The 26,317-nt window shown below is 36.1% G+C and overlaps 1 protein-coding gene across 1 annotated transcript in view; it reads right to left on the reverse strand.

Moving 5' to 3' along the window:
- The window catches only part of LOC120533831 (ubiquitin carboxyl-terminal hydrolase 15-like), a 209,991-nt gene that overhangs the window by 23,474 nt on the left and 160,200 nt on the right, over positions 1–26,317 (reverse strand). Inside the window, exon 18 of the mRNA XM_039760853.1 lies at positions 8,999–9,114. Within this exon, the coding sequence (XP_039616787.1) occupies positions 8,999–9,114 (116 nt within the window). The remainder of the gene's footprint in view (positions 1–8,998; positions 9,115–26,317) is intronic.

Below are 26,317 nucleotides of genomic sequence, written 5' to 3' on the forward strand. Positions count from 1 at the left end.
AATGGTTTTACTGAGATGGACTGCACAACTGTCAGAAAGGGGGACTAAACACAAGAAATGTCAATTTTTTTCTAATATTGTTATATGCAAATCACAGCCCATAAGTAAAAGCTGACATTCTGTAGTTTAGTCACATATTCATCTTTTCACTTATAATACATTTTATGAATATATGCAATAACTCATATGTCACTGTCCCTGTATTTTTTCTTCTCACTGTAAATTAATAATGTATTCATCAGTCCATTCCACATTAAACGCCTATCCTTGTCAATCCTTACTCTATTTACTCTCACACAAATTTTAATTCCTTGAATAAAATAAATGTGCTTGAACTTGCTCAGACAAAACCATCCATATGCACACTTTATCCAGTTCCAAAAGGCTTTTCAAAGATGTCTTCAATTATGTAACTGACAAAGTGCTAAACACTGCAAACTTGGGTACTTCTCCACATTATTTGAAAACAGCTGCTGTTGAACCTCTGCTTAAGAAAAATAAGATTTATTTGTGAATTTGACAATTCTAGACCTTTTTTACGTACCTTTTCAAGACTAGAGAGAAAGATTTTAGAGACAGTCATAACACTGAAACTGCTTTATAACTTATAACTTAATGCTGGCAGAAATGTTTCTTAACTTAGGCAACTTTTGACACCACAGATGACAGTATTATTATTCAACCTGTAAATCATCGGGTTGGTGTCTCTAGCACTACCATAAAAGTTGAGTTTAGTAATGTATAACTTTGGAAAAATTCCTTGCCATAATACTTTCTCCACCTCCAAAAGGGTATAGCAATTAAATTATCTGTAGCAGTTCAATTTAGACCATTCAGATGACTAAATCAGGTTAGTTAGATGCAGCAAAATGTCAAAGCTTGGTGATATTTTTCATATTATATTTCAAACCTAAAGCGACAACACAAGAAATAACTGGTATCATTAATGTATCAAATCTTACTTGTCCAACATAAATTCACAAGCAACTGATAGCACAGGTACAAAACTGAAATGTTTTAAATTCTCAGCGTGCATGTGAAAAGGTGAGGTTTTAAAGGAATGTGATAAGTCAGTCTTATAAAATAATGATTGTAATGTCAACCAGTTTAAAATGGTGGACTTGTTCATCTCTAAAATAAGAGACTTTTATGGTGGGAGATTCATGGTGAAATTGGTGATGAAGACCGTACATGATAAATTTACCTTTACCCACATGCACGTATCTTTTCTGAAATGTAGCCCTTTTATATATGTAAGGTTTAATGTTAGCAGCTATGAAAGACTGTAAAGCTATGAATAATAAATAATAGAAGCACAATTAAAAATAATTAACAAAGCATTATGTAACACAAACATTTTTGTATTTCAAATTCTTATCGTATTCTGAGAGAACAACAAAATAATTCACAACACCAGGTCACTGAGATGAATTGCTGGCTTGGTTTCTGTCAGCATGGCTTTGTCAAAGTAACCATGCATCCATATCTGAAAGATGTGTTATACGCTAACTGACTAAAATGGAGAAATCTTGGACAAAAGTTGATTGTGCATGTGGGATAACATTTCCAAAAACTGCAAGGCTATTTTGAAATAATTGGCAGGGCAAGGAAGTCTTGTTCAGGGTACTAAATCCATTAAACTACACACTCACATGGGTCCAATTTAAAGTTGCTATTAAATATATGACGCAGAGACACGTCTCCAAAGTAACATGCAGCTGAAACTTGCACGACTTTGAGCGCACAGCAGCGCAATCAGGAATGTAAACAGTGCAGTTCCAGTTACAGGAAAAGCAAGAAAGAAGGTATTTAAATAAAAGGAGTTATCGTCGGTCATCTGTGCATTGGGGGAGGTGGGGGTTTGGAGAATTCACTGTGGCTCCTTATTCTCCAGCTGCCTCCTTGCAAATAAAGGTGTGTGTGCCAGTCAAAATGCCATTTTAAACAGGGTATTTTGGTCAGGCATGAGTAGTGCTCAGGAAACTAAAAAGACAGCCAGGAAGGGGAAGACCTTTGAAGGGTATTGAGTTTATTTTGGTTTAACTTTTTTTTGAGTTTACATTATTATGACCGTAGATGTACAAAAGAGAGATTTTTGGTACTATTATTTATGCTAGGTGGTGTTAGGTTTAGTTTGGTTTTGGGTTATACAAGTTGTTTTCCCCTTTAAGGGAAAACATTTAGTTCCGCCCAGTGGCAGGGTAGTCCAGGAGGGAAATGGAATTGTTTTACAGTGGCTCAGTGTCTAGCTGCTTCAGTGGAGTGTAACAGACTCCAATTAGTCAATTCTGGCTCCTGATACTTCTGTAGCTTGAGGAGCTGAATTATTCAAGACTGCATCACTATTTTTAAATAGTGTTCAGGCAGATTTTTTTCTCTCAGACTGGGAAATTAACCTTATTTTTGGGTATTTTGTTTTTCTTCACTTTATTTATTTACTTTTACATAGAATGATTTGACTGCATAAAGACATTCATGGATTGTTTTTTCTCTCTAAATTGTTATATGTTTGCACTGTAGATATTCCTGCACCAGAATTTTTTCAACAGACTGTTAAAAAAAATTTGTTTTACTTTTATCCATCCTCTCTACTTTAATATTATGTCTTGACTCTGCCTCCGTCAAATCCTGCTCCTGGTTGGTCCCAAACTTCTAGCAGAATACCTACTCCTATAGGCAGCTTGTGACAAAATTTAGTTATTGCATATTGTGATATAATTGGCAATATCCTTTTATAAGCAAAAGAATAACAGCAACATCTGCACTTTGACATTAACAGGGAAACACCTCTAAAACAGTCATCGCTATGGTACATCCCCAGAAAATAACTTTTACATACAGTGCATGAATCTTATGAAATGCAGAATTGTGAATGATTGCCACAAATTTTCACAGCCCTTGTTAATTACTTAGCTCTGAGATCACAGATTACAATTTAATATTAATTGACGAATCCATAATATAACAACTGATCCCCAGGTTTATGGTTCTACATTCTCATATGATAATTTTTTGCAATGAATGGAACTGTTCTGCATTCAAATGGATAAGGAAAGCAATTCCCGCTGAAAACAGTATCTACATTTACAAAATATGTACCCTGGCCAGATTCAAACCATTAGTCTACCTATCTGCAGTATTAACAACACTCACAGAATGCAAATTATATGTTTTCACAATTTTTCATATAATTATAAGGTTGACAATGTTAAAACATTATAACTCACACATACACTCAGATCTGAGAGTTAAAAATTGATATCTTAAATATAATCAAAACAAACCATAAACACCTGTTTATAAAGCAGAGCTTTATTACAGTGTCAAAACTAAACAAATAACCAAGAAACTGATGCACATTTCCATTATACACAGAAAGTAAAAATGAATGGAAGATATGCTTTTACCTTCAGACATGGTAGTGCTCTGATTGCTAAATATTTGCCAATGATTATTTTAATGACATACATTTGACATTAATAGTGCCTGAATTTCACTTATGCTGTCTAAGTGCAGCAGAAGTTGTTTGTTTCACATTGGTTCCAACAAATGTATTTCTTTACGACATTTGTAGGAATTACACATTTTAACAGTAGACTTGCATTTATTCAGACACCTTTTCAGGTCGCTTCAGAATTCTTTACACTCTTTAACCTGATTCCACATCATCTCTGACATGATCTACTTACACATTACAAGAAAACCACTGAGGTTTTATTTGCCGGCAGATATTTTACAATTATTGTCAGAAGTGAAATTTCTCAACAAAAAAATCAGACAAAAAAGGATGCTCTTTTACATGTACAGTGAAACCTCAGGTCACGACCGTAATTCGTTCCAAAACTGTAACCCGATTTGGTCATGACCCGAAGTAATTTCCCCCATAGGATTGTATGTAAATACAATTAATCCATTCCGGACAGTACAAGCTGTATGTAAATATATATATATATATATATATATATATATATATATATATATATATATATATATATTTTTTTTTAAAGATTTTAAGCACAAAAATTGTTAATTATACCATAGAATGCACAGTGTAATAGTAAACTAAATGTAAAACATTGAATAACACTGAGAAAACCTTGAACAGAGAAAACTAACATTGCAAGAGTTCACGCTATAGCCTTACAAACTGCTCTCTGTAAACACTTTTTTAATGAGTTTTAAGCACAGGGAAAAAATGAACATTTGAAAAATCCGTAATTTATACAAAAACTAACCATAAACAACCAAGAAAACTAACCTTGCATGAGTCCAGTTCTGGCATGAAGGAAGTGAGGAGGAACTGGGTGGAGAGGAGATTACAGTTTTGAGGTAAAGTCTGTGAAGATGCGGGTTCGCTGCATGCTCCCATCTCGCTTCTGGGAGCCCTTAAACCCGTCAACCGTCGGTAATGTTACCGATGAGCACGACATTGAGGCACTACAATGGAGCAATCAGATGGTGCAAAAAGTGCCAAGTGCTTTTATTAAAATCAACAAAACAATAATCAAAAACAAAGTCCAAATTAAAGTGCAGTGCTTTCAGAATCCTTCAATAAATAAATGATCCCATAAAAACAGAAGTGGAGGTTAAAATCCAACAGAAAAATGTCTTCATTAAATACAATGAGATTAAAACAATGCTCGAAGCATCTCTTTAAAAATAAGCCCGGTGCATTCTTTAACTGCCTTACTACCTTCTTTAACTGTCTTCTTCTCTCTTGTTCACTCGCTACACAGGGAATGCACAGTGAGAGATTGAACACGTAAGGAAATCATTGGTGCGTACGAACTGGAAGGGAAACTGGCATGTTCGTCACCTGAGTGTGTGGTCTTGAACAGATGCAAAAGTTTGGCAAACTTTTTGGTCGTAACCCGATTTGTACATGGTCCGATACGTTAATGACCTGAGGGTTCCACTGTACAGAATTACCACAATCCATATACAGTGGAACCTTGAATCACTACCGTAATTCGTTCCAAAACTCTGGTTGTAACCCGAATTGGTCATGACCCGAAGTAATTTCCCCCATAGGATTGTATGTAAATACAATTAATCTGCTCCAGACCGCATGAACTGTATGTAAATATATTTTCTTTAAAGATTTTAAGCTCAAAAATAGTTAATTATACCATAGAATGCACAGTGTAATAGTAAACTAAATGTAAAAACACTGAATAACACTGAGACAAACACCCATGCTCCCTCCTCAGCTGCACGGGAGCCTGTGCTCGCTCTCTCTCTCCTGCACCAGCTTTCTCCTTCTGCTTCCTGCCTTCTCCTGCAACCTCCCATTCTTTCCTTTTCTATTCTTTTTCCCATTAGCCGACTTGCGCTTCTATTTATGAAGAGACGTGGTAGTCGTGGCAATCAGCAGCTCCTGGGAACAATTACGGATGTGGACCGCTTCTCACCTGTGCACTTATGTGAAAAACACCCACATCACGAACTCCTCAGGAACCCCTTCGACCACACACCACCACACCCCCTCACTAAGCTGTGAGTGCGGTTACTGGCCTTTTTGATGGGAGCTGTGGACCCGCTTTACCACAGGAGGAAGCTGGGTTGAGAGGAGGTTAAAGTTTTGAAGGAGAGTTCCTCTGTGTGATGCACCGAGAACAATGTACAGTACAGGGACAGCCTGAACACGTGCGGAAATCATCGGCGCGTACGAACCGGAAGGGAAACAAAATAGAGCACAAAGAGTTCACAGCGAATGCACAGAGAGAGACTGAACACATGTGGAAGTCATCGCACCCAAGTGTGTGGTCATGAACAGATGCAAAAGTTTGGCAACTTTTGGTGAATCCGATTTATACGTGTTCAAAGAGAGACGTTTGTGACCCGAGGTTCCACTGTACAACCTACCAATATAAAACATCCATACACTTTCTTACCTGCTTAGTCCAGAATATAATCATGAGGAATGGAACATGTCTGAATAATATGACAACACATTTTTCAATTCATACTCACACATAAAACAACAGAATCAACAGGAAAATTGGGGCTATTCTTCATTATATATTTGCATGTTTGCAAATTTGACATTTGCATAGGTTAAGTCCCATTTTGAACTTTTTCCTCATATTTATCTTCTTTCTTAGTAATGATTGAGGTTACAAACAAGATTAAAATGCATTGTGTCCAAATACATTTGGGTACCACTAAAGCTCATTTTAAAACTTCATTTAATAAAATAAACAAAGAAGCATGTGCAATAAATGAAAACAGATAAGAAACAAAGACTGAAATGTTGACTGCAGAAAAGAAAAAAAAATCAAGATTGTAAGAGGTCTAGTCTATTATTAATTCATAGAAAACAACTGAATAAAAATCATAATAAACACGAAAAGCAATCAGTAAGCAGCACAGTTTGTTTAGTGTAAGATTCTGCTTTCAACACATAAATAACAGCTGATTTGTTATTAACTTTTATTATGTATTATTACCTATTTATTGATCATCTGAAAATGGTCACAACATTATAGTGCTGAGAGCCCCTGAGCTCTATCCAAACATCATTATGTCTAAATTAGTTAACTGCAGGGCACAATTACTAACATAATCATACAGGAGTAATTTACAGTCAACAATTAAACTAGAAAAAACATCCCTGGAATGAAAGGAGAAAAGCAGTACCTGCAAAAACTCATTCAAACACAGTAAGAACATGAAAACCTTACACAGTATCTAAAATTCGGTTGCTGGAGTTTTGAGGTAGCCATGGTACCTTTTTTTCTATTATGATATACATATATACTGTATGCATTAGAGAGCTAATTACCTATCATTATACTGATAAGATTTTGCCTGCCTACTGCTAAAATCTTTTAACAGCACAGGTGTGGTGTTGTGTATAGTAAAAACACGACACCCAACTTTGCTTGAAGACAAGAATACAGGCAACAGCATCATTCACATATCATTCGTTCACTGTCATTAATACAATGAATGTTCAGTCTCTTCTTTCCTCTGTTAGCACAACTCCCATGCAGAACATTGATCATCATTTTTACAGAGGATGTATAGTGCTGTAAATGTGTGTAGCTGGCTTTGTGCCAGCAAAGCAGCGGGTCCAGATGGTGTATCGCCACGACTGCTGAAGGCTTGTGCGCAGGAACTGGGGAGTCCTCTACAGCGCATCTTCAACCTGAGCCTGGAACAGGGGAGAGTACCGAGGCTTTGGAAAACATCTTGTATCACCCCAATCCCAAAGGTATCACGACTAGTGAGCTGAATGACTTCCGCCTGTTGCTCTGATGTCACATGTGGAGAGCGACCATGGAGTGGCTGCTGCTTCACCATCTGAGGCAACAGGTTTGCCATGCCCTCAACCCTCTGCAGTTCACATACCAGGAGAAGGTGGGAATGGAGGATGCCATCATCTATATGCTACACCGATCCCTCTCCCACTTGGACAGAGGCAGTGGTGCTGTAAAAATTATGTTTTTGGACTTCTCTAGCGCCTTCAACACCATCCAACCTCTGCTCCTTAGGGACAAGCTGACAGTCATGGGAGTAGATTCACACCTGGTGGCATGGATCGTGGACTATCTTACAGACAGACCTCAGTATGTACATCTCGGGAACTGCAGGCCTGACATTGTGGTCAGCAACACAGGAGCACCGCAGGGGACTGTACTTTCTCCGTCCTGTTCAGCCTATATACATCAGACTTCCAATACGATTTGGAGTCCTGCCACATGCAAAAGTTCGCTGACGACACTGCTATCATGGGCTGCATCAGGAGTGGGCAGGAGGAGGAGTATAGGAAGCTAATCAAAGACTTTGTGAAATGCTGCGACTCAAACCACTTACACCTGAACACCAGCAAGACCAAGGAACTGGTGGTGGATTTCAGGAGGCCCAGGCCCCTCATGGACACCGTTATCATCAGAGGAGACTGTGTGCAGAGGGTACAGACCTATAAATACCTGAGAGTGCAGCTCGATGACAAATTGGACTGGTCTGACAATACTGATGCTCTGTGTAAGAAAGGTCAGAGCCAACTATACTTCATTAAAAGGTTGGCATCCTTCAGCATCTGCAATAAGATGGTGCAGATGTTCTACCAGACGGTTGTGGCGAGTGCTCTCTTCGACGTGGTGGTGTGCTGGGAGGCAGCATAGAAGAAGGACGCCTCACGCCTGGACAAATTTGTTAGGAAGGCGGCTCTATTGTAGGAATAAAGCTGGACAGTTTAACATCTGTAGCAGAGTGACGGGCGCTAAGCAAACTCCTGTCAATCATGGAGAATTCACTGCATCCACTAAACAGTGTCATCTGCAGGCAGAGGAATAGCTTCAGTGACAGACTTTTGTCACTGTCTTGCTCCACTGACAGAATGGGGAGATCGTTTCTCCCCCACACTACGCGACTCTTCAATTTCACCCAGGGGAGTAAATGCTAACATTATTCAAAGTTATTGTTTGCTTTTACATGCATTTTTATTACTCTTTAATTTAATATTGTTTTTTTTGTATTAGTATACTGCTGCTGGATTATGTGAATTTCCTTGGGATTAATAAAGTATCTATCTATCTAAAGAATTGTGATTAGAGTACCAGATGTGCCACAGAATAAGGTATAAAGAATCAAAAAGAAGCAGACCACAAAACTGGAATGGTTGGGCATGCTCTTAATGTTTCAAATGGGGGACTGTGTGGCTAAGCTGTGAACTTGGATAAACAGAAACCATCATGCACAGAATGGGTTAGCATACTGTTCTCCTTGTAACTAAGCGGTGCATGGGATACTTAAAGGACTACACACAAACCTTATCATATGAGGTTATTAGGCTATCTGGCTATTACAAATTTGCCCAATTGTACTACAGGCATGTTTGTGTGTGTTCTGCATTGACTGAGCACCTCATCCTCAGTGGACTATTGACTTTTGCCAGTTGCTACTAAGATATGTTCCAGCCATTCTTAACCCCAAAATCAAAAAGCAGGTTTAGCCAATCAACAACTAGGTTTGTAAAATAGGTATAACTTACCATGGATCTTCTACTCCAAGCTTCTCCTTTGTTGTAAAAAGTTCAATGCAGTCTTTTAATTTAACAAGAGCCTTCTTTTGTGGTTTATACTCCATGCTTTCGTGTTTCTCAAATTCCTATAAAGAGAATGAGAATGAAATTCTTCAGACATCCTAACTAAAATTTTGTATTCTTTATTTTAATATACTAGTATTAGAAGGAGAAGGAGGAGGTTGGGAGCATGCACTAGTGTGATGTTTTGAAAAGAAAAAAAAAAACACTTTGAAATAGTAATGACTTGCTATTTCCTTTAGAAAATTATGGTATAATATAATACAGTTTAAATTTTATATACCTCATATATATCCACTGTGTGTGTGTGCAAGTGGAATGTATGTGTACATACACACACACACCCCATGCCAAATCGCAGATTCTGTGTAATAACAAAATGAATCCAAGATAAATTCTGACAGAACTTATTACACCTTTACTGCAAAATTGCAATCAATACAAAGAAGGTGGAAACAAATCAGAAACTGTTTAGTGAAAAAAGAAAAAAAAAATCATACAAAATCCTGCCTGTATTAGTGTGCACACCCCCTAAACTAATACTTAGTTGAAGCACCTTTTGATTTTATTACAGCACTCAGTCTTTCTTTTTGCCTACTCTTTGCAAAAAAAAATCCAGAACTGTAAACATACAAGAGCATTTCCTGTGCACAGCTCTCTTCAGGTCTCCCCACAGATTTTCAATTGGATTAAAGTCTGGGTTCTGGCTGGGCCATTCCAAAACACTGATCCTCCTTTGATGAAGCCATTGCTTTGTTGATTTTGATGTATGCTTTAGGTCATTGTCATGTTAAAAAGTGAAGTTCCTCTTCATCTTCCTAGCAGATGCTTGAAGGTTTTGTGCCAAAATACTTGGATTCATGATTTCATCCATCTTGACTAAAGCCCTAGAGTTCCAGCTAACAAAAAACAGCCTCAAAGCATTATGCTGCTTCCACCATACTTCACTGGGTATGGTGCTCTTCTGATGATGTGTTCCGTTATTTTTGCACCAAACATACCTTTTGAAATTATGGTCAAATGGGTTAACCTTGGTTTCATAAGACCATAATATTTTTCCACATGGTTGTGGGAGACTGGGTATACCTTTTTTTTTTTGCAAAGTTTAGCCAGGTTTGGATATTTTTCTTTGTGAGAAAAGGCTTTCGCTTTGCTTCCCTACCCCACAACCCAGACATATGAAGTATATGACTGATTCTTGTCACATGTACGGAACAACCTGTACTTGCCAGGATATCCTGCAGCTCCTTTAATGATATATATATATATATATATATATATATATATATATATATATATAAAGATACCAATACTTTTTGCTAAGCGTGCAAATTGTTGCAGAAAGAAATGCTGGAGGCCAGTCTGAACCACTGACAGAGCAGAAAGGTTCAGGGTACCAGAATATAAGAAGATGCTAGAGGGTGAGTTAGTCTGCTCTTCCAAGAGAAATCAGAAGGCCCTCTTCCACCATGGACGTAAATCTGTGGGTTGACAATTAACATCAGAAGTTTAAAAATGCCACCATGTTACAGCGAAAGAGAGACAAGGGCTCACATTGGCTTGAGGGAGAGAGGACAGGAGGTAAGAATGGGAATCATTTTTAATGGTACAGTGGTAAGCAAGTGGATAAACCACTACACCAGACAGACTCACTTTTACCCTAGATAAGAAAAAAGGTTAGTTGTTTCTGGTTATTTGTATTTGATTATCCCTCTGTTGAGTTTACTTTTGTTAAAATATGTTTTTATCTTTTTGCCTGCCTTTAACTATATTTATTAAGCACATGCACACACAAATCATAATACAAATATTTTAGTGAAGTATTTTTGTGGCTACACAATTTCATTGTTATATACTGTAGTATTTACCACTATTTGTTCTTCAGATGCAGATGAAACACTGTTGTCATCAAAATAATACCATTTCCCATTGTCTTTGTTCTTTGCAAAAGCTGTATCTGTAATACAACATAATAGATAATATTTAGTAGTAATCCAACAAGCATCACTTTCAAAGGATATGAAAGCATCAAGTTTACAGGTGCTGGTCATAAAATTAGAATATCATGACAAAGTTGATTTCAGTAATTCCATTCAAAAAGTGAAACTTGTACAGTATATTAGATTCATTCATTACACACAGACTGATGTATTTAAAATGTTTATTTCTTTTAATTTTGATGATTATAACTGACAACTAATGAAAGTCCCAAATTCAGTATTAAAATAATTTTAACTGATAACGGATGTAAACAAGAAGAAAAAAAAAAAAAACATTTTATACTCGTTACTTGAGACAGTTTTTAAATGAAGTTTATTATGCTAAATATAAAATAAATGAAGTTTATTATACTGAAAATCTTAGCAGAGAATGCAAAAATATAGATTTAATCCGTAACTACAATTAAAATTAGTAACTTTATGATTTTACAGGAGCCTATAAGCATTAAATCTAAGTGATTTTGTTCATCTACATAAAACTAGACTTTGATATGTAACAACTTCTTTTATATTTTGGGCACTATGTGACTTTGTGAACTCTGTCACTCGATCAACTTCCTTTTGTTGATTATATCACTGTGTAAAACAACAAATAGTACGTTTTTCCTTGCCTCCACTTGGTATTCGCTGACATTCTTCTATTTTCCCTCTTGCTTTTCCCATTGTCTTTTCACAGAAGGCTGAGCTTAAGGGCTATTTATATTGATTTGCATATTCAAAGAGGCGTAATTCTGGGAGAACATGGGGCGGGAGAGCAGGTGCGTGCACGTGCGTTACTTTCCCGTTGACCGGGATTTATGTAGCAGAATAACGTGGAAGTTTATGTATGCATAGATTTATGCATCTGGATTTTTCTGTGCTTACGTCATGTTATAGTGTGATTTCTACGCACGGCGTTATACATGAGGCCTCAGGTCTTTACAAATGCTTTCATAGATCTTTCATGCGTTATTAGCTTCAAAAGCTCTTTTTGGAGGTTCTCCGATGTCTTATCATTAGGACATGTTGCACCCCAACAGTTCTGTGAGAGATTCACATATTTTTTATCAATCTAAAAATACTCTGATCTTAATCTAAGTCATAGTAGATAACAATGCTATTCTTACTGCTTTTGTAAAACTTACTTTGCAAATTAGCTTCTATTGAGGGTGGCACAGGTGTTATATAAGATAAGTTCTGAAGTATATTGGTGTGCTAATGTAGAAGAATGATCCTAATGCATACTTTAGCAATTTTTCTTATGCAAAAAAGTTCTTTAAAGAAGATACAGTCAAGTGATTAGGCAGCTGACAATTTTCTCTCGTTTGGTGATCTTTTTGAGAGAGATGATCAAATTAACTGCATTTATTACTGATATGCAAATTAAACAAATATTGACCATGCTCAAAACGGTCAAAAATAACTTTGAATTGGGTTACACATGAAAGATTTGAACATTTTGGGTGAATACACCTAAACATCATTTTCTGTTGCATTTACAGAAATGAGCAATGCTACATAAAAAATTTCTTCTTACAGTGTCCACCTCCCATTCCTCCATAATGGTTGGAAACTGCAATTAGATCATAACGACAAGGGCCAGCATTTGGATTGATTAGAAACTCAGAAATGTCCAGGTCACTGTTATAAAAAATAGAAATAAAAATAAATAGTTTAATAAGAAAAACACAATTCTCAATAAAGAATAAAATGCACTCTTCAAGATTCCTACAGGTATCATTTTAATTTATTTTAAACAATTTACATTAGCAGACATCACAGCGTGTAGTGTCTGGTTCTGGAAGTTCTGCTATACTTTTTTTTAACACCGTCAATATGTGAATGCTGCATAATAGCAATGATGACACGCAATCTCACTCAGCATACAGTGTTTGTTATTCTCTGCAGTTTGAAAAACTAGTGTATACATGAAACAATGTATACAAAAATATGGGACAAATCATGTCCCTTATTGTATTATTACTTGTATTTTTTGGTTCAATACATGATGACACAGTATTACAAGGGAAGAGTGGTGATTCTACTGGTATATGTGGAAGAAGACCATTATTAACAAACAACACATGAAACAATCAAGCACTATTAATAGTTTTGTATTTATTTGGCACGGTTTCATTAAGTGTAAAGTACGGTCAAATTGACAGGATTAAATTAATGCATTTATGGGTTGCATTAAAAAAATTTAATAGCAGAAATTTATAATGTTTTAATTACACACGTTAATGCCAATTAATCCATCCATCCATCCATCGTCTAACCCGCTGAATCCAAATAGGGTCACGGGGGTCTGCTGGAGCCAATCCCAGCCAACACAGGGCACAAGGCAGGAACCAATCCTGGGCAGGGTGCCAACCCACGGCAGGACACACACAAACACACCCACACACCAAGCACACACTAGGGCCAATTTAGAATCGCCAATCCACCCAACCTGCATGTCTTTGGATTGTGGGAGGAAACCGGAGCGCCGCCAATTAATCAGCGGGTCTAATTTTAAGATATCTTATATTAAAAATTGACAAACCTATCCTTTAAGTCAGTTATTTCTTCACATTTATGACAGACATTAAGTTGCCACATGAAAATGTGAAGCAATTTGAAATTTTACAAATTTTTTAAAATATAAGGCCTGTTCTTGCAATTTAAAATAGGATTCAAGGGGCACCAGTCCAAACGTGCAAATAAAAGGCATAAAACTTACTGAATATGTTAATTTTTAAACAGCAAACATTTTGACTTAAGAAAATTTGCTTTCTGGGTATGTTTATAAAAACAAAAAGAAACTGGATGTAACATCTTTGCTGACAGATTCTTGGTGCTATTTTTCTTGAGGAATGAATATATAACCTGCTATCTTACCTCATGGGTGAATTTTTGACATTTTCCACAGGTGTACAACTAATGGCCAGTTATCAGTGCCCTTACCATTGGTTCAGGCCTAATATGTTTCTCCTTTCACTGGAATTCTGTTTCTTCAATGATTATATTCTGTCAAGGCTAGTAAAAAATTATGCTCTGCACAAAAGTGTGCACAGTGTCTGTTATGGAGGCAAAGCTGACAGTATACAATGAAATCATCTAACATGAGTGGGCATCTGCCATCAGATCTGATTCTACATGATTCAAAATGTGCTTCAAATCATGTTTTTATATGCATTGCTGGCACACATACTGAACCTTATATAGACACAGTATGAAAATCATTTTTCTTTCACTAAATGATATTTTGTATATTGTGAAGTTCCACATTACATTGGTGCTACCAGCTATGGCCATCGTGCAATATTTGATGTATGTTAGCATGAAGCAAAGAAACTATTTATTGTTGTATATTTATACATTGTGGGGTCTGCTATGTTTAGAGAAAATGCTGCAAGCATGCTGCCTTCCAGAACTGTGCTCTTCACTCGTAGCTTGCTCAATCCATGCTGTATAATTTTCTCTGTGTGGAAACAGGTGCATGCTGTTTGCTAATTACTCACAGTCTTTGAAAAATGATGTAATACTATTCACAGTGATTTTATATATGGTTGTATCTAACTGGAATCATGAATTGTAGATCTATATTTTTCACCTGGTGCATTCTTTATTATATTTTACATAGCTTGCAGTGCATTTTGAGTGAAATACAAAAATTCTAAAACGGACTACATCTACAGAGGTAGGGGCATCACAGGCAGAAAACTGAACCAAATCTAAGGCAATTCTCCTTAAAGACAGGTACAGACTCTGCAGGGGTTAAAAGACGCAACAGCAACTACTGAGTGGCTGGCACAAATCCTTCCCTATGAGGGACCCAAAGACAAGTACATCTTTGTTCGTTTCACACTAAAGCACATGTCTCTCTCTCTCTCTCTCTCCAGAGTCTGCATTGAGCCCTTAACTTGAAAACAGAGTCTAGCTAGCTAAGGAAAACTGATCAGTACAGGTTTTCAGTGTTACATCAAAATGTACTTTTCCTGTAACTATAAGAAAGGCTATGTGAACATAGCCACTGACCATCTGACTAATAAGTTGTGTATACATTCTTATCATTAAATAATTATATAACAAAGAAAAAAAAAAAAAAAAATTCAATATCACCAACTTTGCACTTTGTAATATTTAACAGCTGTATATCTACTGTAAATATTATACATTGTTCTGATGTTCAATTTTGTGTTTTACACTATATTATCTTGTATTTTAATGTAAGCATACTTGTAAACACTATTTGAAAGCTATGCATTTTGAACTCATTTGGGTTATGGTACATGATACTGAAAATTCAAATAGTAATGTTTTCAGAAATTAGATTCAACCATAACCTCATTCATTTGGAATTTAAAACATCCACGTATCTAAAGAGCGACCCTACAAAAGCCTAAGGCAGAAGGTGGCATGGCTCTACCTAACTTTCAATTTTGTTACTGGGCAGCAAATATACAAGCTATAAAAACCAGGACATGGACACAAATAGATGAACATACACAGGCTTGGTTGGCAATAGAAATAAAATCCTGCAGTACATCTTTATATTCTTTGCTTTGTACTCCAATAAATGCAAGTTATCGCCAATATACTAAAAACCCAACTGTATTTCACTTACTCAGAATACTGGAACCAATGTAGAAAGCATTTTAAGATAAAGAAGCTTTTAACTGTGTCACCTCTGCACCAGAACCACCTTTTTCCACCCTGTCAAACATATGCAGTTTTTAATGTCTGGAAAATATTTGGGATTAAATCACTTAAGAGATCTGTACATAGACAGCGTCTTTGCATCCTACGAACAATTACATTTTACTTCCTAGCAACACATTTCTTTCACTACCTTCAAATCAGAAACTTTGTTAAACAGAACCTGCCCAATTTTCCTCACCTCCCACCAACCTCTATGCGGAAAAAATATTGATCAGTCTTGAGGATTCAGAAAGCATTTCTGTAATATATAAAACCATTTTACAATGCCTCCCTTTCAAAGATCCAAGAGGACAGTGGGAATAGGATCTCTCAATATTTCAGAAAAGGAGTGGAAAGTAGCAATGCAGAGAATGCACTCGAGCTCCATATATGCAAAGCATACAATTATTCAACTTAAAATTATATATCGGGCACATATAGTACAGGCCAAAAGTTTGGACACACCTCTTCATTCAATGTGTTTTCATGACCATTTACATTGGTAGATTCTCACTGAAGGCATCAAAACTATGAATGAACACATGTGGAGTTATGTACTTAACAAAAAAAGGTGAAATAACTGAAAACATGTTTTATATTCTAGTTTCTTCAAAATAGCCACCCTTTGCTCTGATTACTGCTTTGCACACTCTTGGCATTCTCTCGATGAGCTTCAACAGGTAGTCAGTCACCTAAAATAAAACCATTTCAAGTATGTTTATCTGAGTGTGAGGTACCTTGAATTGTATAGGGTAAATAATATACCGTTATTTGGAATCTGTGTAAATGTAGGGTGACAGGAAATGCAAGGCAAGAAATGTTGAACACATAATTAGAACAGAAACTTTTTTCATGCTCTACTAATAATTGGAAAAATGCTGACATGAAGTGTATATATAATAAGTCCAAATATTAAATAAACACTTTAAAAAAAGACACAGATATAACAAAACAGTGCACTTTTTCCAAAATAAAAGAAATTGGGATAGGGTAAGACACATACACCCATATATGTCTCCTTGGCTGGTGAAGAGGTAAGAACTGCTGTCTCGAAGTCGAGAGTCAATTTTATTTTTTGCCTCCAAATGCCGTAAAACCTTCCAAGAAGACAGTAAAGGTTTATATGACACCTGAGCTGTAGTTAGGTTGAAACTTATAGTTCTGAAAGTTAAGTTGCACAACTTAATGGCAATTTTATGTGTTATTATTATTACTGATTTATGCCTTAATTTTGGGATGTATATGTACCTTTTGTAAAGTACTTTGTAACATATATTTTTTGTATTTATTTATTTATTTATTTATTTATGCATTTCAGACAATGTTTTCTTTAAAACCCAGAAAGCAGTATGGCACTTAAATGCACTAAATGGATTTAGTTTTCACAAATAATTTTATTTTATGTAATTTAAGCTATAAAAATGTTGTTTTTCTTAAAAAGGACATCAATTACTGTTAATTTTAAGAGAGATGGTTTTTTGTTTTTTTTGGGAAATTATTACTTTTCGCAAAAGTATTTCTTATCTGATTACTAGATTAATTGATGGTACAACTGGCAGAATACTGGATTACTTAAATAATCAATTGATGCGCCCTACTTGCTCTCAAGCTAAATAAATCTACAAAAATATCTTTGGCTTTCAAACTATACTCTTCTTATCTAGTAAGTCACCATAAATTTCAAAATATTCTTTATAAAAATACCAATCCTTTTTTAATTCTTTCTTAAGTGAAATAAGAATAAGAACACAAAAATAAATGCACATTATAAGGTTACATTTAATCATTTAAACAAAGAAATCCATGAAAAAATAGTACCTTATGGGAAAATCAACTAATGTATCTAATTTGTCTCTCATATATCTGCTGTAGGAAAATCGTTTCAGGTGTACCACAAGAACAGGTGGCAACGACCAAAGATCTAGTTTTTTGGTGGCTTGCTGATGCTGTTTGCAGTTTGGGCAGTACCTAGAAATGAAAAAGTATAAAAATGAAACAATTATACATTATGCAGCATTTTACAGTTGTCAAGCATTAATAAATCCTTTATCAGATAAATATCTTTTCTGATCATAAACAAAAGAGAAAAAAATCTTAAGTTTTTTTTTTTAAAACATGTCTCATGAAGATGGTTGTGGTAAATGCAATTAAGGTCCATGGTGAAGAACAGTTTTAAAAGCATAAAAACAGCATGCTTAAGCTTTGTGAGTGGGTGCAGGTGCACACATGTAAAGCATGCACACATGACTCTGGTGGTCAACTGTGGAAATTGGCTTGCTACATTCACATGCAGATTAGTGTACTTTAACCAGTTGCCTCAACAACACTCCAGAGTTCTGCGATTGCGGCACCTGTGTCTGATTGGAGAATAAAAAAGGAGCCTGAGCAGGAAGCAGGGAAGAAGGGAATAAGACTGAGAGAGGAGGGATGTGAAGTCAAATGGAGGCAAGCAGTCAAGGACATGAGTCCTGGAAGAGGAGCATGTGGCCGGTGCTTGAGGGACAAGAGTTGCTCCTACTGAGCAACCCCAATGAGCAGGGGCGACTAAGTGCTTGAAGTGGGCTCCTGTGTGAGGCCTCTGAAGATGGGAACCTGAGCCTGATTAAATGGTTGATTGAACCTGCTTAGGAACATCTCCTCTTGTTGCAGAGACCCTATTGGGCAAGCAGAGGAAATGTCAGTTTTTAAAGAGAAACACTTGAGTTTTACGAGTATTTTAAAGGATGGACAGATTTTGCCTGGGATTTAAGCCTAGTTTTCATTTGAATATTTATTGTTGGTATTAACCTCCATGTGAAAGCATCTGTTTTTATTGGGATTATTTGTTTGCTTATAAAGTGTGGAGACTGCACATTTTTACTTTGTTGTTTAAAGAATTAAAATACTATTTGCATTTTGCATCATTCGCTTGCTGTGATGTGTGTCCTCCTTGACCTGGCCACATGAATATTGGAGGTCACAGGTTTAAGAGGGTTATGGCAGCTGACTTGGATCATCATAGTGGCACTGGTAATTATTAAAACACAAAATACTAACAATTCAACACGTTAATTCATTTCTATACTGCCCATCTGTATGTTACTGATGTAGTTTTGGCTAAAAGGAGATTACTGCACTTGCCAAAACTGTACATTACATACACTAGAGAGGAATAGCTTGATTTCTTTACTCTTTCAATGCACAATCTTTTCACGAGAAATGTTGCAAGTTACAAATTATGTAACTTGGCAATAGCTAAAGACATATACATTGTTCTCCATAATTAAAAACTGTGAAAATGGGGGGGAAAAGAAGTCAGTGGGAGGTCACTGAAATGCCTTACATTGTACATACTTGAAATATGCAATTCTGTGTGGTACTACAAATAGCACATTCCTAAAGTTTACTAGTATTACAAAAAATTAAAAATTGCTCCTTTAGGAAACATGGGTTTTCCTTGTATTTTGATCAGATTTTTAAAGAAATTGTCATAGTTTGGCAATATTTACTATATATGTTTACAATTATATGTTTAATTTAAATTCTACCATTGCAGGTGCAAATAACTGGATTAAAATATTCATGCCATATATTCTGAGAAGCTATTATTTTTATATAGGTACAGTATATAAAAGCAGAATATCTTTTGATTTTTTTTTTTTTAAGTTTATGATATATGAGGTTAATTGCTGCATATTGCATTAACTAGTCTGGTGAAGGTGTGATAAGAGACCAAATCTCAGCATATCTGATTTTTTTCCTATTATTCTTTGTGAACTAATAGGGAAACATGCACTTTTAGAAACCTTATCTTTTATCTTAATCACTCATCATGAAGTTAACTTTCAACTGTTTCTTTTTTTGCAGATGAAAGCCGACACACTCATTGTTTATCCTTTTCAATTTATAAATGTAGATGGATGTTCCTTTCATTTGTTAAATTACAAACAAAAAACTGAAGAGCTAAAAAAAACCCTCAATTTTTGGAATAGAAAACTCCCTATTCAGCAACCTATCACAAGCACCATGATCTCTCTCTGGGTTTTAAGGTAAGATGAGAGCATGTGAACCAACCTCAACACCCAAGCAAGCTTGCTCTTTAGTCTACTGACAACAATGTAATTAAGTCTGCTTTACCCAGCACTCATCCATGACAGGGTTTCAGAATATCAACACTGCAAAGGCACACTTAAGGGCCTGGTCTCCATCTAAACCGTTGACAAGCAACACGTACAAAGCTTTCACCTTCTCTACCTGCGTCAGGAAGTGCATCAGACATTTTAATATTTACAGACTTCATCATTACAGTATTATCCTGTTTTTCTGGTGATCTTTTCCTGAACATTGAAAAGAAACTTTCACCAGTATTCAGCAAATTAGTGTTTTCAGTGTTTTACACTGGAATAAACGATATATATGCCACTGCCAGGTGGGCACAATATCACAGAGAACTACAGCTGCAAGGATCACCATCTTTCTTGACTCTTTTCCTGAAAAACTGGCTGATAACCTGGAATGGGAAGTACAGAGCTGCTGACACTGTGGACAACTCTTCTGGGAAAGAAAATGGTTTTACTGAGATGGACTGCACAACTGTCAGAAAGGGGGACTAAACACAAGAAATGTCAATTTTTTTCTAATATTGTTATATGCAAATCACAGCCCATAAGTAAAAGCTGACATTCTGTAGTTTAGTCACATATTCATCTTTTCACTTATAATACATTTTATGAATATATGCAATAACTCATATGTCACTGTCCCTGTATTTTTTCTTCTCACTGTAAATTAATAATGTATTCATCAGTCCATTCCACATTAAACGGCCTATTCTTGTCAATCCTTACTCTATTTACTCTCACACAAATTTTAATTCCTTGAATAAAATAAATGTGCTTGAACTTGCTCAGACAAAACCATCCATATGCACACTTTATCCAGTTCCAAAAGGCTTTTCAAAGATGTCTTCAATTATGTAACTGACAAAGTGCTAAACACTGCAAACTTGGGTACTTCTCCACATTATTTGAAAACAGCTGCTGTTGAACCTCTGCTTAAGAAAAATAAGATTTATTTGTGAATTTGACAATTCTAGACCTTTTTTACGTACCTTTTCAAGACTAGAGAGAAAGATTTTAGAGACAGTCATAACACTGAAACTGCTTTATAACTTATAACTTAATGCTGGCAGAAATGTTTCTTAACTTAGGCAACTTTTGACACCACAGATGACAGTATTATTATTCAACCTGTAAATCATCGGGTTGGTGTCTCTAGCACTGCCATAAAAGTTGAGTTTAGTAATGTATAACTTTGGAAAAATTCCTTGCCATAATACTTTCTCCACCTCCAAAAGGGTATAGCAATTAAATTATCTGTAGCAGTTCAATTTAGACCATTCAGATGACTAAATCAGGTTAGTTAGATGCAGCAAAATGTCAAAGCTTGGTGATATTTTTCATATTATATTTCAAACCTAAAGCGACAACACAAGAAATAACTGGTATCATTAATGTATCAAATCTTACTTGTCCAACATAAATTCACAAGCAACTGATAGCACAGGTACAAAACTGAAATGTTTTTAAATTCTCAACGTGCATGTGAAAAAGGTGAGGTTTTAAAGGAATGTGATAAGTCAGTCTTATAAAATAATGATTGTAATGTCAACCAGTTTAAAATGGTGGACTTGTTCATCTCTAAAAATAAGAGACTTTTATGGTGGGAGATTCATGGTGAAATTGGTGATGAAGACCCGTACATGATAAATTTACCTTTACCCACATGCACGGTATCTTTTCTGCGAAATGTAGCCCTTTTTATATATGTAAGGTTTAATGTTAGCAGCTATGAAAGACTGTAAAGCTATGAATAATAAATAATAGAAGCACAATTAAAAATAATTAACAAAGCATTATGTAACACAAACATTTTTGTATTTCAAATTCTTATCGTATTCCTGAGAGAACAACAAAATAATTCACAACACCAGGTCACTGAGATGAATTGCTGGCTTGGTTTCTGTCAGCATGGCTTTTGTCAAAGTAACCATGCATCCATATCTGAAAGATGTGTTATACGCTAACTGACTAAAATGGAGAAATCTTGGACAAAAGTTGATTGTGCATGTGGGATAACATTTCCAAAAACTGCAAGGCTATTTTGAAATAATTGGCAGGGCAAGGAAGTCTTGTTCAGGGTACTAAATCCATTAAACTCCACACTCACATGGGTCCAATTTAAAGTTGCTATTAAATATATGACGCAGAGACACGTCTCCAAAGTAACATGCAGCTGAAACTTGCACGACTTTGAGCGCACAGCAGCGCAATCAGGAATGTAAACAGTGCAGTTCCAGTTACAGGGAAAAGCAAGAAAGAAGGTATTTAAATAAAAGGAGTTATCGTCGGTCATCTGTGCATTGGGGGAGGTGGGGGTTTGGAGAATTCACTGTGGCTCCTTATTCTCCAGCTGCCTCCTTGCAAATAAAGGTGTGTGTGCCAGTCAAAATGCCATTTTAAACAGGGTATTTTGGTCAGGCGCATGAGTAGTGCTCAGGAAACTAAAAAAGACAGCCAGGAAGGGGAAGACCTTTTGAAGGGTATTGAGTTTATTTTGGTTTAACTTTTTTTTTTTTGAGTTTACATTATTATGACCGTAGATGTACAAAAGAGAGATTTTTGGTACTATTATTTATGCTAGGTGGTGTTAGGTTTACTTTGGTTTTGGGTTATACAAGTTGTTTTCCCCTTTAAGGGAAAACATTTAGTTCCGCCCAGTGGCAGGGTAGTCCAGGAGGGAAATGGAATTGTTTTACAGTGGCTCAGTGTCTAGCTGCTTCAGTGGAGTGTAACAGACTCCAATTAGTCAATTCTGGCTCCTGATACTTCTGTAGCTTGAGGAGCTGAATTATTCAAGACTGCATCACTATTTTTAAATAGTGTTCAGGCAGATTTTTTTCTCTCAGACTGGGAAATTAACCTTATTTTTGGGTATTTTGTTTTTCTTCACTTTATTTATTTACTTTTTACATAGAATGATTTGACTGCATAAAGACATTCATGGATTGTTTTTTCTCTCTAAATTGTTATATGTTTGCACTGTAGATATCCCTGCACCAGAATTTTTTCAACAGACTGTTAAAAAAAATTTGTTTTACTTTATCCATCCTCTCTACTTTAATATTATGTCTTGACTCTGCCTCCGTCAAATCCTGCTCCTGGTTGGTCCCAAACTTCTAGCAGAATACCTACTCCTATAGGCAGCTTGTGACAAAATTTAGTTATTGCATATTGTGATATAATTGGCAATATCCTTTTATAAGCAAAAGAATAACAGCAACATCTGCACTTTGACATTAACAGGGAAACACCTCTAAAACAGTCATCGCTATGGTACATCCCCAGAAAATAACTTTTACATACAGTGCATGAATCTTATGAAATGCAGAATTGTGAATGATTGCCACAAATTTTCACAGCCCTTGTTAATTACTTAGCTCTGAGATCACAGATTACAATTTAATATTAATTGACGAATCCATAATATAACAACTGATCCCCAGGTTTATGGTTCTACATTCTCATATGATAATTTTTTTGCAATGAATGGAACTGTTCTGCATTCAAATGGATAAGGAAAGCAATTCCCGTTGAAAACAGTATCTACATTTACAAAATATGTACCCTGGCCAGATTCAAACCATTAGTCTACCTATCTGCAGTATTAACAACACTCACAGAATGCAAATTATATGTTTTCACAATTTTTCATATAATTATAAGGTTGACAATGTTAAAACATTATAACTCACACATACACTCAGATCTGAGAGTTAAAAATTGATATCTTAAATATAATCAAAACAAACCATAAACACCTGTTTATAAAGCAGAGCTTTATTACAGTGTCAAAACTAAACAAATAACCAAGAAACTGATGCACATTTCCATTATACACAGAAAGTAAAAATGAATGGAAGATATGCTTTTACCTTCAGACATGGTAGTGCTCTGATTGCTAAATATTTGCCAATGATTATTTTAATGACATACATTTGACATTAATAGTGCCTGAATTTCACTTATGCTGTCTAAGTGCAGCAGAAGTTGTTTGTTTCACATTGGTTCCAACAAATGTATTTCTTTACGACATTTGTAGGAATTACACATTTTAACAGTAGACTTGCATTTATTCAGACACCTTTTCAGGTCGCTTCAGAATTCTTTACACTCTTTAACCTGATTCCACATCATCTCTGACATGATCTACTTACACATTACAAGAAAACCACTGAGGTTTTATTTGCCGGCAGATATTTTACAATTATTGTCAGAAGTGAAATTTCTCAACAAAAATCAGACAAAAAGGATGCTCTTTTACATGTACAGTGAAACCTCAGGTCACGACCGTAATTCGCTCCAAAACTGTAACCCGATTTGGTCATGACCCGAAGTAATTTCCCCCATAGGATTGTATGTAAATAGAATTAATCCATTCCGGACAGTACAAGCTGTATGTATATATATATATATATATATATATATATATATATATATATATATATAAATATATATTTTTTTTAAAGATTTTTAAGCACAAAAATTGTTAATTATACCATAGAATGCACAGTGTAATAGTAAACTAAATGTAAAAACATTGAATAACACTGACAAAACCTTGAACAGAGAAAACTAACATTGCAAGAGTTCAAGCTATAGCCTTACAAACTGCTCTCTGTAAACACTTTTTAATGAGTTTTAAGCACAGGGAAAAAATGAACATTTGAAAAATCCGTAATTTATACAAAAACTAACCATAAACAACCAAGAAAACTAACTTTGCATGAGTCAAGTTTTGGCATGAAGGAAGTGAGGAGGAACTGGGTGGAGAGGAGATTACAGTTTTGAGGTAAAGTCTGTGAAGATGCGGGTTCGCTGCATGCTCCCATCTCGCTTCTGGGAGCCCTTAAACCCGTCAACCGTCGGTAATGTTACCGATGAGCACGACATTGAGGCACTACAATGGAGCAATCAGATGGTGCAAAAAGTGCCAAGTGCTTTTATTAAAATCAACAAAACAATAATCAAAAACAAAGTCCAAATTAAAGTGCAGTGCTTTCAGAATCCTTCAATAAATAAATGATCCCATAAAAACAGAAGTGGAGGTTAAAATCCAACAGAAAAATGTCTTCATTAAATACAATGAGATTAAAACAATGCTCGAAGCATCTCTTTAAAAATAAGCCCGGTGCATTCTTTAACTGCCTTACTACCTTCTTTAACTGTCTTCTCGCGCTCTCTCTTGTTCACTCGCTACACAGGGAATGCACAGTGAGAGATTGAACACGTGCGGAAATCATTGGTGCGTACGAACTGGAAGGGAAACTGGCATGTTCGTCACCTGAGTGTGTGGTCTTGAACAGATGCAAAAGTTTGGCAAACTTTTTGGTCGTAACCCGATTTGTACATGGTCCGATACGTTAATGACCTGAGGGTTCCACTGTACAGAATTACCACAATCCATATACAGTGGAACCTTGAATCACTACCGTAATTGCTCCAAAACTCTGGTTGTAACCAATTGGTCATGACCCGAAGTAATTTCCCCCATAGGATTGTATGTAAATACAATTAATCTGCTCCAGACCGCATGAACTGTATGTAAATATATTTTCTTTAAAGATTTTTAAGCTCAAAAATAGTTAATTATACCATAGAATGCACAGTGTAATAGTAAACTAAATGTAAAAACACTGAATAACACTGAGACAAACACCCATGCTCCCTCCTCAGCTGCACGGGAGCCTGTGCTCGCTCGCTCTCTCTCTCTCCTGCACCAGCTTTCTCCTTCTGCTTCCTGCCTTCTCCTGCAACCTCCCATTCTTTCCTTTTCTATTCTTTTTCCCATTAGCCGACTTGCGCTTCTATTTATGAAGAGACGTGGTAGTCGTGGCAATCAGCAGCTCCTGGGAACAATTACGGATGTGGACCGCTTCTCACCTGTGCACTTATGTGAAAAACACCCACATCACGAACTCCTCAGGAACCCCTTCGGCCACACACCACCACACCCCCTCACTAAGCCGTGAGTGCGGTTACTGGCCTTTTTGATGGGAGCTGTGGACCCGCTTTACCACAGGAGGAAGCTGGGTTGAGAGGAGGTTAAAGTTTTGAAGGAGAGTTCCTCTGTGTGATGCACCGAGAACAATGTACAGTACAGGGACAGCCTGAACACGTGCGGAAATCATCGGCGCGTACGAACCGGAAGGGAAACAAAATAGAGAACAAAGAGTTCACAGCGAATGCACAGAGAGAGACTGAACACATGTGGAAGTCATCGTCACCCAAGTGTGTGGTCATGAACAGATGCAAAAGTTTGGCGAACTTTTTGGTCGGAATCCGATTTGTACGTGTTCAAAGAGAGACGTTTGTGACCCGAGGTTCCACTGTACAACCTACCAATATAAAACATCCATACACTTTCTTACCTGCTTAGTCCAGAATATAATCATGAGGAATGGAACATGTCTGAATAATATGACAACACATTTTTCAATTCATACTCACACATAAAACAACAGAATCAACAGGAAAATTGGGGCTATTCTTCATTATATATTTGCATG

Source organism: Polypterus senegalus, chromosome 8, assembly GCF_016835505.1.
Source record: "Polypterus senegalus isolate Bchr_013 chromosome 8, ASM1683550v1, whole genome shotgun sequence".
NCBI lineage: Eukaryota > Metazoa > Chordata > Cladistia > Polypteriformes > Polypteridae > Polypterus > Polypterus senegalus.